This window comes from Elephas maximus, chromosome 2 (assembly GCF_024166365.1).
Source record: "Elephas maximus indicus isolate mEleMax1 chromosome 2, mEleMax1 primary haplotype, whole genome shotgun sequence".
Taxonomy (NCBI): Eukaryota; Metazoa; Chordata; class Mammalia; order Proboscidea; family Elephantidae; genus Elephas; species Elephas maximus.
In genome coordinates, this window is record NC_064820.1 from 221,908,074 (window position 1) to 221,921,653 (window position 13,580).

The 13,580-nt window shown below is 38.1% G+C and overlaps 1 protein-coding gene and 1 long non-coding RNA gene across 4 annotated transcripts in view; one reads left to right on the forward strand and one right to left on the reverse strand.

Annotated features, from left to right (window-relative positions):
• Positions 1-4,285: 4,285 nt before the first annotated feature.
• On the forward strand, positions 4,286-9,509 carry LOC126070581 (uncharacterized). Its single transcript, XR_007516225.1, has 2 exons — positions 4,286-4,583; positions 9,040-9,509. It is a non-coding gene; the product is annotated as an uncharacterized LOC126070581 (long non-coding RNA).
• Positions 8,954-13,580, reverse strand: part of LCA5L (lebercilin LCA5 like) — a 77,016-nt gene continuing 72,389 nt past the window's right edge. For 2 of the 3 annotated variants that reach the window (XM_049874861.1, XM_049874862.1), the window contains exon 9: positions 8,954-9,738. In XM_049874861.1, coding sequence (XP_049730818.1) covers positions 9,008-9,738 — 731 coding nt within the window. In that variant the 3' untranslated portion in view covers positions 8,954-9,007. The remainder of the gene's footprint in view (positions 9,739-13,580) is intronic. The other variant, XM_049874860.1, reaches the window with a different exon arrangement.

Below are 13,580 nucleotides of genomic sequence, written 5' to 3' on the forward strand. Positions count from 1 at the left end.
TACCTCTGGCAGGGAGTATATTCTTTTCATAGTTGAGGCGTTCTTAGTTAATAGCCGTCGTGAGAGTTTCTGTGGTGCTGTTCTCTACAAGCCCTGCAGCATGGATCCTTATGGTCGCCTCTGTCCTGGCACCTCAGCAGAGTCCACCGTGTGCTGGTAGTTGGTGGGTGGTTTGCAAACTTGGATCCCAGAGCCGTTAGCTCATCCTCTCCTTGTTTGGGTCAGCTTTTGTGCTTAAGTATTTGAGATCAAAAGTGTATGGATCCCTACATCAACACCCAGAGCATTAATCTTAAATTGTATATTGTCTAGCTTTTGCCAATATTACGGGTAAGGATATTCAAGAGTCTAAAGGGCGGGAGAAAGATGTGGCAGCCTGCTTCTGTAAAAATTACAGCCTTGGAAACTATGGGGCAGTTCTACTCTGTCCTTGTAGGGTTGCTGTGAGTTGGAATCTATTCGATGGCAACGGGCTTGGTTTGGTTTTAAAGGGTGGGGTAACTTCATCCCTTTACGTTCTCTAAATTCTCTTCTTATATCTTTCTTTTAAATTGGTTGTATTAAGTATTGAGAGGTACAAAAGAATATTCAAAATACATAAGTTTTAAAGAATAAGGATACGATGAAAATCCTTATGATTACCACCCCAGTCTAAGGAGAAGAACCTTTGAAATCTTCGATGTGCTCCTCTGATCCATGGTAACCACCACTCTGAATGTTGTTTATCATTTCATATTCTTGATAGTTTTATCACATATTTATATCTATAAGCAATGTAATGTTTAGTTTGTCAGGTTTTTTACTGTTTATGGATGGAGTCATACCAGATACATTCTTCTACAAATTGCTTTTTGACTTAATATTACAATCCTGAGATTCATCCATGTTGTGTAGCTATGATTTTCTCATTTTCACTACATAGAATACAACTATATAAACAGTGTATTTATTTGTGGATAAACATTTGGGTTGTTTCCAATGTTTTGTTGTTATGTTCAGTCCTGGTGCCGGGTGCCATGCTAGACATACCTAGGACTGTAATGGCTGGGCCATAGTTATGGGCCTGTTGAATTTGCCTAGATAATGCCAGAACGTTTTCCATAGTGGCTGAACCAATATACGCTTCTATCAGCAGTGTATAAAGCTCCTCTTGATCAACATTGTTGCCAACACCTGATCCTCTCTTTTTAAATTTTTGTCAACCACATGGGCAGTATGGTGACTTTATTTGCATGCCTGACTACTAATAAGCTTGAGCATCTATTTCTGTTCTTGAAATGCCAGGTCATGTCTTTTGCCCATTTGTTAGACTGTCCTTTTCTGATTGGTTTGTAATTTTCTGTACGTTGTGGATACTAAGTCTTTATTGGCCTTATGTGAAGCAGATCTCCAAGTTTGGGGCCCCTCTATTCAGTTTTCAGTATAGATTTAAGAAAAAAAAAAAAATTTCTTGAGGTGAAATTCACGTGACATAAAATTAACCATTTTAAAGCAAACAATTCAATGGCAGTACATTCATAGTGCTGTGCAACCACCGCCTCTTTCTAGTTCCAAAACATTCCTGTCACTTCAAAGTAAAATCCCATGCCCGTTAAGCGGTCTCGTCTTTCCTCCCTCCCTCCTCCTGCCCAAGCTCTGGCTACCACCAATCTGTATTCTGCCTCTAGGCTTTTATCTGTTCTGGATATTTCATATAAATGGAATCATACAATATGTGGCTTTTTGTGTCTGGCTTCTTTTCCTTAGCATAACATTTTGGAGGTTCATTCATGTTGTAGCATGTGTGAGTCCTTCATTCATTCTTATGGCTGAGTGATATTTCCTTGCATGGGTAGACCCATAGTTACCCATTCGTTTGTTAATGGATTTTTGGCCTGTTTCTGCTTTTTGCCCATTGCGAGCAGTGCTGTTATGAATATGTATTTGTTTGAGGAGTTTCTCGGAATGGAATTTGTTGGGTCATATGGTAACTCTGTTTAACTTTTTGAGAAACCACCAAACTATTTTCTTCAGAGGCTGAAACCCAATTCCCACTTGGGTTCCAGTTTCTCTGCATCTTTATCAGTACTAGGTATTTTCCGGTTTCTTTGTTTTTATTTTTAATTATAGCCATCCTAGTGGGTATGAAGTGTTACCTCATTGTGGTTTTGATTTTTCACTTCCGTAATGACTAGTAATGTTGAGTATCTTCACGTGCTTGTTTGCCATTTGTGTATCCTCTTTGATGAAATGTCTAAGTCCTTTGCCCACTTTGCAGTTCAGTTGTTTGTCTTTTTGTTGAGTTGTTTATAGATCTTTTGATGAAGAGATCTTTTTCGTAGTCAACTTTATCCTTTTCCTGAATGATTTATCCTTTTTGTGTCTTAGGAACCCTTCCCTATTCTAAGATCACAGAGATTTACCTATGTGTTTTCGCTAGTATTTAGTTGAGGATTTTTGCATCCATATTCATAAAAGATACTGGCCATGTTGCTTTTGGTGTCATGTATAAGAAAGAATCCATTGCCAAATCCAAGGTCACAAAGATATATGCCTATGCTTTTTTCTAAAATTTTAGCTCTTACACTTAGGACCTTTGAGGTAATTTTCATACATGAGGTGACATAGGGGTCTAACTTCATTTTTTTGCATATGGCTATCCAGTTGTCCAGCACCATTTATTGAAAAGACCCCCCCCACCCCATTGAATGATTGTCTTGGCACCACTGTCAAAAATCAATTGACTGTAGACACACTTGGGTTTATTTCTAGACTCTCAGTTCCATTCTGTGGATCTATATGTCTGTTCTTAGGCCAGTTTCACACTGTCTTGATTACCATTCCTTTGTAGTTTTGAAATTGGGAAGTGTAAGTCCTCCAACTTTATGCCCTTTCAAAATTGTTTTGGTTATTGAGTCCCTTCCATTTCCATATAAATTTTAGGATCAGCATGTCAATTTCTGCAAGTAAACCATTTGGGATTCTGATAGGGATTGTGCTGAATCTATATAGATTTGGAGAGTAATTCATTTTAACAACATTAACACTTCCAGTACATGAACAGTGATGTTCTGCCGTTTATTTAAATCTTTAACTTCTTTCAACAGTATTTTGTAGTTTTTATAGTATAAGTTCTGTACTTTTTTAGTTAAATTTATTCCTGAGAATTTTATTCTTTTTGATGCTATTGTTGTAAACGGGATTTTTTCATAATTTCTTTTTTGGATTGTTCATTGGAAATATATAAAAATAGTTGTTTTTGTATAGTGATCTCATATCCTGCAACCTTGTTGAACTTACCAGTACTAATTATGTGTGTGTGTGGGGGGAGTTCCTTAGGATTTTCTATATATAAGATCATGTCATCTGCAAATATAGTTTTACTTCTTCTCCTACCTGGATGTCTTTTATTTCCTTTTTTTACCTATTGCTTTGGCTAGGACCTCCAGTACAATGATGAACAGAAGTGGGGAGAGTGAGTATTCTTGTCTTTTTCCTCATCAGGTATTGGTGTCAAGGTGATGCAGCCTCATAAAATGAATTAGAGGGTGTTCCTTTCACCGCCCCCCCCCCCCCCAAATTCTGGAACAGGTTGAGATCTGAATTATTTTTTGAATATACAATGAACTCACTGGTGAAACTATTTGGGTTTTCTGTTATTTTTGCTGGAAGTTTTTTTAGTTGTGTTTTAGGTGAAAGTTTACAGTGCAATTTAGTTTTTCATTCAAAAATTTATACACATCATTTTTGTGACATTGGTTGCCATCCCCACAATGTGTCAGTGTAACCCAATGAGGGGGGGTCCTGCCCGGTGCGACCCCTCAAGTCAGTTGAGAGACATCAGGCCTTTCAGCAGGAGAAGGTAGACTTTATTGCAAGCTGGTCAGGCAAGGAGCTTAGAGACTAAGTCTCAAATCAAGCTCCCCGAGGTTGGGGATTCTAGGGCAGTTATAGGGTTTGGGCTAGGGAACTTATGCATAATTCATGAAGTTTCTGGGAATAATCAGACAATTCTAGGAACTAATTAACGTGTATGGAGTGCAGTGGGGAGTGTAATATGGTGGCTGGGGGGGCGTGTGTTTTTTGAGGCTATGACACATGGGGTTTATCTAAGGACAGCTTTGTGACTTATTGCTCATGTCCTAATGGAGGGGGGGTTGCAGTGGGTAGTGAAGTGGCCTTGAGCAGAGGAGCTCAAGCAGACGACTTTGGGCTGTTACATAGAATGCCTTTAATCAGGAACTCACAGAGCCTGGGTGTGATGGGAAGAGGGGGGATAGTTTAGCCCTGTCGGGTTATGTTTCAGGAGAGGGAACAGTTTAACCCTTTCGGTTACGTCAGCACTCTCCCCCTTTCCCTTGCTGCCCTTGGTTCTCTGTGTCCACTTGTCTAGTTTTCCTGCCCCTTCGTGCCTTCCCGTCTTTGCTTTTGGGTGGGCGTTGCCCGTTTGGTCTCGTATACTTGATTGAACTAAGAAGTGTGTTCCCCATGTATGTTATTGTTTTATAGGCCTGACTGTGGTTGAAAGGTGAACTTCAGGAGTGGCTTCAGTTCTGAGCAGGATGTCTTGGGGCCATAGTCTTGGGGATTCCTCCAGTCTCTCAGTAAGTCTGGTCTTTTTTTGTGAATTTGAATTTTGTTCTACATTTTTCTCCCGCTCTGTCTGGGACCCTCTATTGTGATTCCTGTCAGAGCCATTGGTGGTGGTAGCCAGGTACTATCTAGTTCTTCTGATCTCAGGGTCATGTAGGCTTTGATTCATGTGGTCCATTAGTCCTTTGGACTAATATTTTCCTTGTGTCTTTGGTTTTCTTCATTCTCCTTTGCTCTGAATGTGATGGGACCAATAGATGGCTGCTGGCAAGATTTTAAAACCCCGACTCACCAAAGTAGGATGTAGAACATTTTATTTATGAACTACGTTATGCCAGTTGACCTAGATGTCTCCAGAGATGTCGGAAGATTTTTAATGATTATTTAGTAGTTACAGGGTTATTCAGGTTTTATCTTTTTTTAGAGCCAGTGTTGGCATATTAATGTAAGAATTTACCATTTTCCCACAACTTTCAAATATGTAAGAACAAAATTTTGTAAATGGTCCACGTGATGAGAAATAAAAATTCTGCAGTTGAATTCAGTGCTCTGTATATGTCCATTAGGTCAAGGTTGCCAACTGTCTTATTCAAATTTTTATGTTTCCTGATGGTTTTTTTAATCTGCTGATCTATTGACTGAGTGTGAAAAAATCCTCCACTATGATGTGGCCTTGTAGTTGTCACTTTTTGCTTTATATACTTTCAAGTTACTGTTAAATGCCTGTATGGTTATAACTGTTATATATTCCTGCTAGACTGAATGCTTTATTGCCTTGTAGTGACCTTCTTTATCTCTAGTAATGATTTTTGCATTCAGGTGTGTTTTCTCTGATACCTACAGACACCAGCTTTCATTTGGATAATATTTGCCTGATATGCCTTTTCTCATTCTTTTAACCTTCAGCTTTTGTAGCTCTGTGGCTTAGGTATGTCTGTATAAAGAGCATATAGCTATCTTCAAAAAAAAAATCCTGTCTTACCTTGTCTTTTAATTGTAACATACAGTCCACTTAGGAAACTCTGGTGACATAGTGGTTAAGAGCTACGGCTGCTAACCAGAACGTCCACAGGTCGAATCCACCAGGTTTTCCTTGGAAACTGTATGGGAGAGCTCTACTCTGTCCTATAGGGTTGCTATGAGTTGGAATTGACGGCAGTGGGTTTTGGTATAGTCCACCTACAGTTAATTGATTTTACTGATGTATTTGAATTTATTTATGCCATCTTACTTTATATTTTCTATTTGTTCCACCTTTTTGTTTCCCTTTTCTTTCTTGCCTTTTGATTGTGTTTTCACATCCCTCTCATACATCCTACTCCCCTCCCCCATATGCTTGGAAATTGTCTTATTTTCTTCGTGCTGCTGTAATAGAAATACCACAGGTGGGTGGCTTTAAAGAACATAAATTTATCTTCTCACAGTTTAGGAGGCCAGAAGTCTGAACTCAGGGCACTGGCTCTAGGGGAAGGCTTTCTCTCTCTGGAGGCTCTAGGGGAAGGTCCGTGGTTCCTGGCAATCTTCATATGGTGTGTATCTTCCCTCCCACTTGTGCCTTCTTCTCTGTGCCTAATCTGCTCTTTTTATGTCTCAAAGGTGATTGGTTTAAGACACATTCTATACTGACAGGGTCTCATTAACATAACAAACATAACATAAATAAAGTCTCAAATCGGATCACATGCACAGGTATAGAGGTTTAGGATTTACAGTATGTATTTTAGGGGACACAATTCAACCCATAGCAGAAGTTATTCTTTTAGTGCTTACACTAGAAAATTACAGTTAATAGTTTCCTCTGCAGCAGAGTAAGACCCATGAGAGAACTTAACTTCACCCCCTCTGAGTTTATATGCTGTATGTGCCTTAGTTGTATCTTATTTTATTGTGATCCCACAGGAGATCCATTGTATAAAATAGTAATGTTTGTTTAGAATTATGGGTTTACCACTCTCTTGCAACCTTTCATCTCAGATTATTTTCTGTCTGAAGTTTATCCTTTAGAACAGGGATTGATAAAGTACAGCCTACAGGCAAAATCCACTCTGATGCCTGTTTTCGTAAATATGGTTTTACTGGAACACAGCTGGGTCCATTTGTTTACATATTGTCTATGGCTTCTTTCATGCTACAGTGGTGCAGTTGAGTAGTTGTGACAGGGACTGTATGGTCTGCACAGCCTAAAACATTTAGTGTCTAGCCCTTTACAGAAAATGTTTACTGATCCCTGCTTCAGAATTTCCTTTAGTGAAGCTCTGATGGTGGTAATTTCTTGTTTTCATTTTTCTTAGTGTTTGATTTGTACTTATTCTTGAAAGATAGTTCTGCGGGGTATATAATTTTAAGATCACAGCTATTCTTTCAGCATACTGAAAATACTATTCTACTATTTTCTGGCTTCTAATATTGTTATTGAGAAATTGGTTGGAAGTCCAGTTGTTCCTGAGAAGCTGTCTTTTTCTGTATGGTTGGTTTTAAGATTTTATGTCTGTCTTCAGTGTTTTGCAGTTCATCGTGATCTAGCTAGAAGGGATTTTTTTTTTTTTTTAATTTCTGTTTATTTTGCTTGGGATTCATTGAGTTTTCTGAATTAGTGGATTGGTACCTTTTGTCAGTTCTGAAAATTTCTTGGCCTTTTTCTTTTTAGATATTAGCCTTGCTTCTTTTTTTCTTTCCCTGTCTTTAGGAACTCTGATTAGATGTTTGTTGGACCTTTCACTGTAATCTTCATGTCTCTTAACTTCCTTCTCATATTTTCTCTGTCTCTCTGTACTTTAATATTGATAATTTCTTCAGATCTATCTTCTACTTTACTCTGTCATCCTGGTCTCACCTGCTGTTAAACTTATGGAGTTAATTTAAATTATATATGTCTTATTTAAAATGTCTTCTGTCTTCTGAGTTCTTTGTCACATATGTTTGGTCATTTGTTATAGTTCTTGATCTTTTCATCCATATTTTCAAAGACTTCTATTATTTAAACATTTATTTTATATTCTGTACTTGATAATTCCAATAACCAAAGTCTTTGAAGGTCTGAGTCTGATATCTTGTTCCTGTTGGTTCTCTTAGTCCCTTGTTATCTTGTGTTTTGTGATTTTTTTGACTGGAAGTTTTTTTTTTTCCCCCTTTAACTATCTGTGGTATAGCTTGAGGCCCAGGTTGAAGATAGGTTCCTCCAGAGAGAATTTGCATTTCTACTGCCTTGGGGATACTACCACCTGGACCTCTTTAAACTTGGGAGCCCAGAGGTCTCAGCATTATGTGGGAAAGGGACTCCCTTTTAGACTCTTTTTCTTGTATGCTTTGGAGGTTGTTCTGATGCTCAAATTCTCTAGTTTGTCACACCGGCAGGTTTGTCATTTCATGTGTGTTTGCATATTTCCCCCTATAGGCCGACGAGAACTCTTAATTCCCTTCCTCTCTTCCTCCCTCCCTTCCTTTCTTCTTTCATTCATCTTTCTTCCCTCCCTCTCTTTTTTTCTACCGTGGTTTCCAGAAAGATCAAAGATTATAGTATTTATCTCATCTTTGGTTTCAGATAGAATTCTTCTCCCACCATGACTTTCACTCTCTTTTAAAAGTTTACTGTTGTCAACTTAAAAAAAGTATGTTAAAATTACATACCAACCCATAAACATCTTTGGAAATAGTTATGGCCTCGATTATAAATAAGTTGCTTTTATAAATAAATGGAGGTCAGTTAACCGATTAACATTATATAGCCCTAATATTAAATATTCTAAGTGTAATTTATTTAATTAGGACTGAGCAGCTACCTTGAGTGAACACTAATAACACTGATATGTTATTATTTTTTAAAACAAGATTAACAGAAAGAAAGGTAACGATAAAAGTATATGAGAAACCTAAATAAAAAGTACTGATCTTAAGTGTATATGAGGAAAATGTCACCCATGAAGGCAGGATATTTAGACGCCCAGTTTAGCTGCATAAGAAAACACTCAAAAATGATTTTCATGCAACCAAGCTTGGTAATTACTGTGCATTTTTGTTTTAAAATAGAGAGTCTTCTGAACTTAATGTCCCTTTTCAAAGCTGCATCCATGTTTTTTAGTTAAAATGCAGCTCTACTGCTGATAAAATTCTTATATGCATGCGATGTGTATGTCTCGGGTTGACTAACTTAAACTTAACAGGCTGTGGATTTCCATAGAACAGTAAAGCTTCACAGTAAAGGAGTTTTCAAAAAAAAAAAAAAGACATGTTTCACTTGTAGAAAAAAGATATAATTTTTAGTATTTAAAATATTGTCATTGGCTAATATACAATGGATTTTTATAATTAGATTGGCAATAAAGTAAAACCTTAATTATCCAGAGTTAATTTAAGCACTGAAGTAAAGAACTCACATATTAAAATTATAAGATTAAAGGCACATAAGAACCAGAATGTATTAGGATAATGATTATATTTAAATAATTATTTTTCTTTTTCCTTCTGTAGGTGAAGATGACTTAAGAGAATTTACCACAGTTATTTTAGAATCTCCAAAAGCATTGTTGGCAGATGCCTGACTGGGAGATAGATGGTGTATCTTCTCACTTTTCAAAGTCTCCTCAGATCCTTTAATAACAACAGGACTTGTTTGGTCATCTTTTAAGACATAGCCTGATCCAAAGAGTTCTTCCATCAGACTGCTTTTCTTATCTCTCAAAGCTGTATTGTTTACTTTGGTTCTGGAAGACTTACCAAAAGAGGGCTCGTATCCGCTCACTGAATGTTCTGGCTTCAGTTCTGTATTACAGTGCTGTTTGCAGGTATTATGATTGTTTCTCGTGATGCCTGTATTGGCTGGTCCACCTGAAGTAGGAAGCCCGTGATGCAAGTTTTCAATCGTTTCTGTGAATGAATAATGCTTTCTTTGTCGAAAAGGTGTCCTGACGTTTGGAACAATATACTTACCAGGTATCTCATCCATGTCATTTATCTGTATACTTCTTTTAGACTTTTCTTTTACTATATTGTCTTCATGAATGCTTTCCTCTTCAGGATGAGTTACTTGAATTCTTTTTGATGGTAGCTCTTGTTCTTCTATAGTTAAAGTGATTTTCTTTTCATGATCTTCCTTTTTCTCTTTTTGTCTTTTGTCAATATTCTCCACAGGTGCTTGTACTTCTAGATGTACCTCTTCCTTTGATAAATCTATATTAGAAAAATAGACAGTTTAGTGGTTTTTAAAACTAATGGATTTCCATTTTAAGATGGTGTTTTTAGCAGACTTATACCTCCTGACAAGCACGTTAAAAGAACAGAAAAGATCATAAATATATAAAAACACTTGTATTAGGGAAAGGTGGTGTTAATAAGCATGAAATCTTATACTTTCCTAGAACATGCCACATAGTTGGGAATTATAAAACAGCTGAAAAGAAGAATGATATTTATAGAAGAAGGAATAGAGTTTGCCAGTAAGGCTATTAATAGATGTTCGGCATTATTAGCTGGATATATGATCATGATGTTAAAACAGTGAGAACGTTTTTCACCTACCCGGTTTGCATATGATTTCCAGGGTTGGTGGGAGTTCATGGAAATTGGAACTTTTGTTCCCTGTTGGTGGGAGCATAAATTGATAGTTTTTTTTTTTTTTGGTGAGGGGAGGAGGGAAATTTTAATTTTTCCACAGAAGAGATGTTTTATCTCTTGCAGTATCCATGAACAGATCACACAGCAGTGATGCTTAACAGAGTTTCATTTAAGTCTGGAGCTTGATGACTTCCTAATGCTAAAAGTCTGCCTGTTAACCCTTCCAAAGACATGCTGCCTTTCTTAACTCATTATTTAATTTCCATGTCAACGAGTGTCTCGTTGTGCCAGGTGCCACCTGAGTAGCAGAATTTAGCAGCAGCAGCCTTCAGCTAAAGACAACTAGAGGTTCTTGGTGCCATCCAGACCAGACCAGAGCATCCATCAGTCGTTGCAGTGGCCTTCAGGATGGAAGAGTCCGGCCCAAACTGCATGTCTGTTGCCACCCTCTGTTTTGTGCTCATACTGAGTACTTAGCCTCTGCTACTATATATGTGGGGGGCAATTTTAAATGGACATACCCTAGACCCAACAACTTCACTCCTAGGAACAAGCCCTACAAAAATACACAAAGTATATGATGCTTACGTCATTGTGGTTTAGTAACACGGAGATCCTAAATGCGTCTTAAACGAGTAATGGCTACATGTATTATGGCATGTGCGGCCTGTGGGACTCTAGGCAACTGTAATCAAGAATCAGGTGAATAAACATGGACAGACAGGAAAAGAAATGTACAGTATATTAAATGAAAAAGCTGTTTAAAGACACATTTGCCCTCCTGTTCCCCACCCAAGCCCCTGTGCCAGAGAGCCCTGGGTCAGCCACCTTTCAGAGGAGAGACCTGTTCCAGGAATAGACATGCAGGTGTTCTCAAGAAACCCACGGCTGACTACCTGTCAGCTGATGAGCCCAGGCCATCATTTATAAATCTCAATGGCAGCCTTTTGTGAGGGAGAAGGGGGGCAAATGTTGGATTGCAGAGTTGGAAATTTTTCACACGTGAACACTTTATGAAATAGAATTATTCATTTATACTCCCAGAAAATAAAAATGGAAGCAAGAGAAACACATTTCAAGAAATAGTAGTGAGCAAAGAAATCAGTAAAATGTATAAAAAAGTATAGTCAATTTTAAATAATTAAGATTATGCTGTGTGATGCTTGATGCAAATGTTAAAAATGGATTATTAAAATAACTAAAGGCAAGAGCAGAATGTAGGGAGAGAGAAGAGTGTAAAAGCTACTGAAGGACTGTTTGGTTGGAGGAATGAGGGAAATTACGTTGTCAGGGGCGGCAGAGTCAGTTCTTCCTCATAGCGACCTGCTGTGTAACGGTGAAACATGTTCAGTCCTGGGCCATCATCACATGTTTAGTTCTAGATGGCAGTAAAAACCACATTTAAATATGTTTGTTGAAATTTTAAGGAAACCACTAGAAGAACAGAAATAGGATTAGAATTTTAAAAATACTAGACAGAATAGAGTTGAATGTGTTAGTCTCCTATTTGAACCCAGGTCCCATTGGGAACGGGAAAAAAGAAATCCAGCCAAGCTCTGTGGCAATATTAAAATTAGGAATTAATGGTAACAAGGAAAAAGTAAGGACAGAGAGGTATAGTCATGGGTTTTTAAGTACCAACAACAAAACAAAACAAAACCTGTTGCTGTCGAGTCAATTCTGGCTCATAGTGACCCTATAGGACAGAGTAGAACTGCCCCACAGAGTTTCCAAGGAGTGGCTGGTGGTTTCGAACTGCCGACCTTTTGGTTAGCAGTTGTAGCTCAACCACTACGCCGCCAGGGTTTCCTTTTAAACACCAGAGAGTACAAAATGTACATGGCTATATAGCTCATAAAAACTACTGGAAATACAACAAGAAAAACAGACAAAATTATGTTTCTCTCTCTCTTAAAACATATATATGTTTTAATAGAGAACTTAATTTGCCCTGTTCAGAAATCGCTCACTAGGTAAGGAAGCAACAAAGCCTGACTTTTAAATGATTTCTGTGTTGCAGGAGAAATCAAAATGGAAAGTGCAGACTATTTTTTAATGCTTTTTGTTTTGAAATAATTATAGGTTCACAGGATATTACACAGGCAGTACAGAGAAGTCCTGCCTACCCTTCACCCAGTTCGCTTACATTAGTACATCATCAAAACCAGGAAACTGACATCGGCACAGTGGACGTGTGGAGCTCTCAGTTATCTAGTCACGTGTAGATTCATGGAACTACCACCACGATCGAGATACCAAACTGTTCCATACCACAAAGATCTCCCTGGTGCCGTTCCCTTATGGTCATCACCCCCTCCCCACCACCATCCCCGCGGCCTCCCAAACACTAATCTGTTCTCCATCTCTCTCATTGTTGTCATGAAATTACAAGCTATTTAAAAGTAAATAATGAAGAGAACATACTATTAAAAAACTATAGGATTTGGTTAATATCCAAAGAAAAGTAGATTAATGGCTAAAAAATGATTTCACTTGAAAATAAAATTAAAAAATAAGTACACCATGCATTCCATTAAAAAACTAAGAAAGACAACAAGGGATAATAAATTAGCATAAAACAAGGTGTTAATGAAGTAGAAAAAAGTAGACTTGATCAACAAAACAAAAAATAGATTATTTGAGAAGACCAATAAAATAGACTAAACTTCAGCAAATTTTATCAAGGGGAAAACAAATACCAGGAATAATGAAGGGAATGTACAGATTTGACTTAAAAAAAAATTAGAAAAATGTATGAATAACTATACTAAGAAATTTGGTAATACACGTGTTCCCAACCTGGGTCCGAGTCACCTTTGTTTCCTGCTCTGGTCATGGCAGGAGCCTCCTCCCTGCCTTTGCCCTCATCTCACACCAGCCCTAGGAGGCAGATCCAGACACTGCTGCTCAAAACCCAAATCCTTACCCAACCTACAGTCTTCCCCTTCACCAGTCTCTCCGCCTCCTCTGGACCTGTGGGACATTCCTTGTCTGGAATGCTTTCCCCCAGTATCCATGTGGACCTGTCTCCCCTCCTGGCAAGTCTTTGCTAGAAGCCATCTTCTCAGCGTCACCTCACTCACCCACTTCAGTCCTTCATGTCCTCTCCTATTGTCCTTTATAGCACTCATCCACATCTACCGTGCTTATTTTGTGTAATGTCTGCTTCCTCGCACACAAGGAGAGGGGTTTTTTGTTCACTGCTGTATCCCCAATGCCTAGAACAATACCTGACAGAAAAAGTTTTTGTTGAATGAATAAGCTTTCTAGGAAAATATGAATTGCTAAAGGTGACTGAAAAATAAATGGAAAACATTAGTAGACCAGAAACCACAGAACTGAGAAGAGTGATTCATGATTTGTTTCTGCCAAATCTTGCCAGACATGGTGGCTTTGCAGGTGAGTCTGTCAGGTCTTTGGCCCCCCATCTAAAGTGTGACCCCACTGGGGCCTCTCTG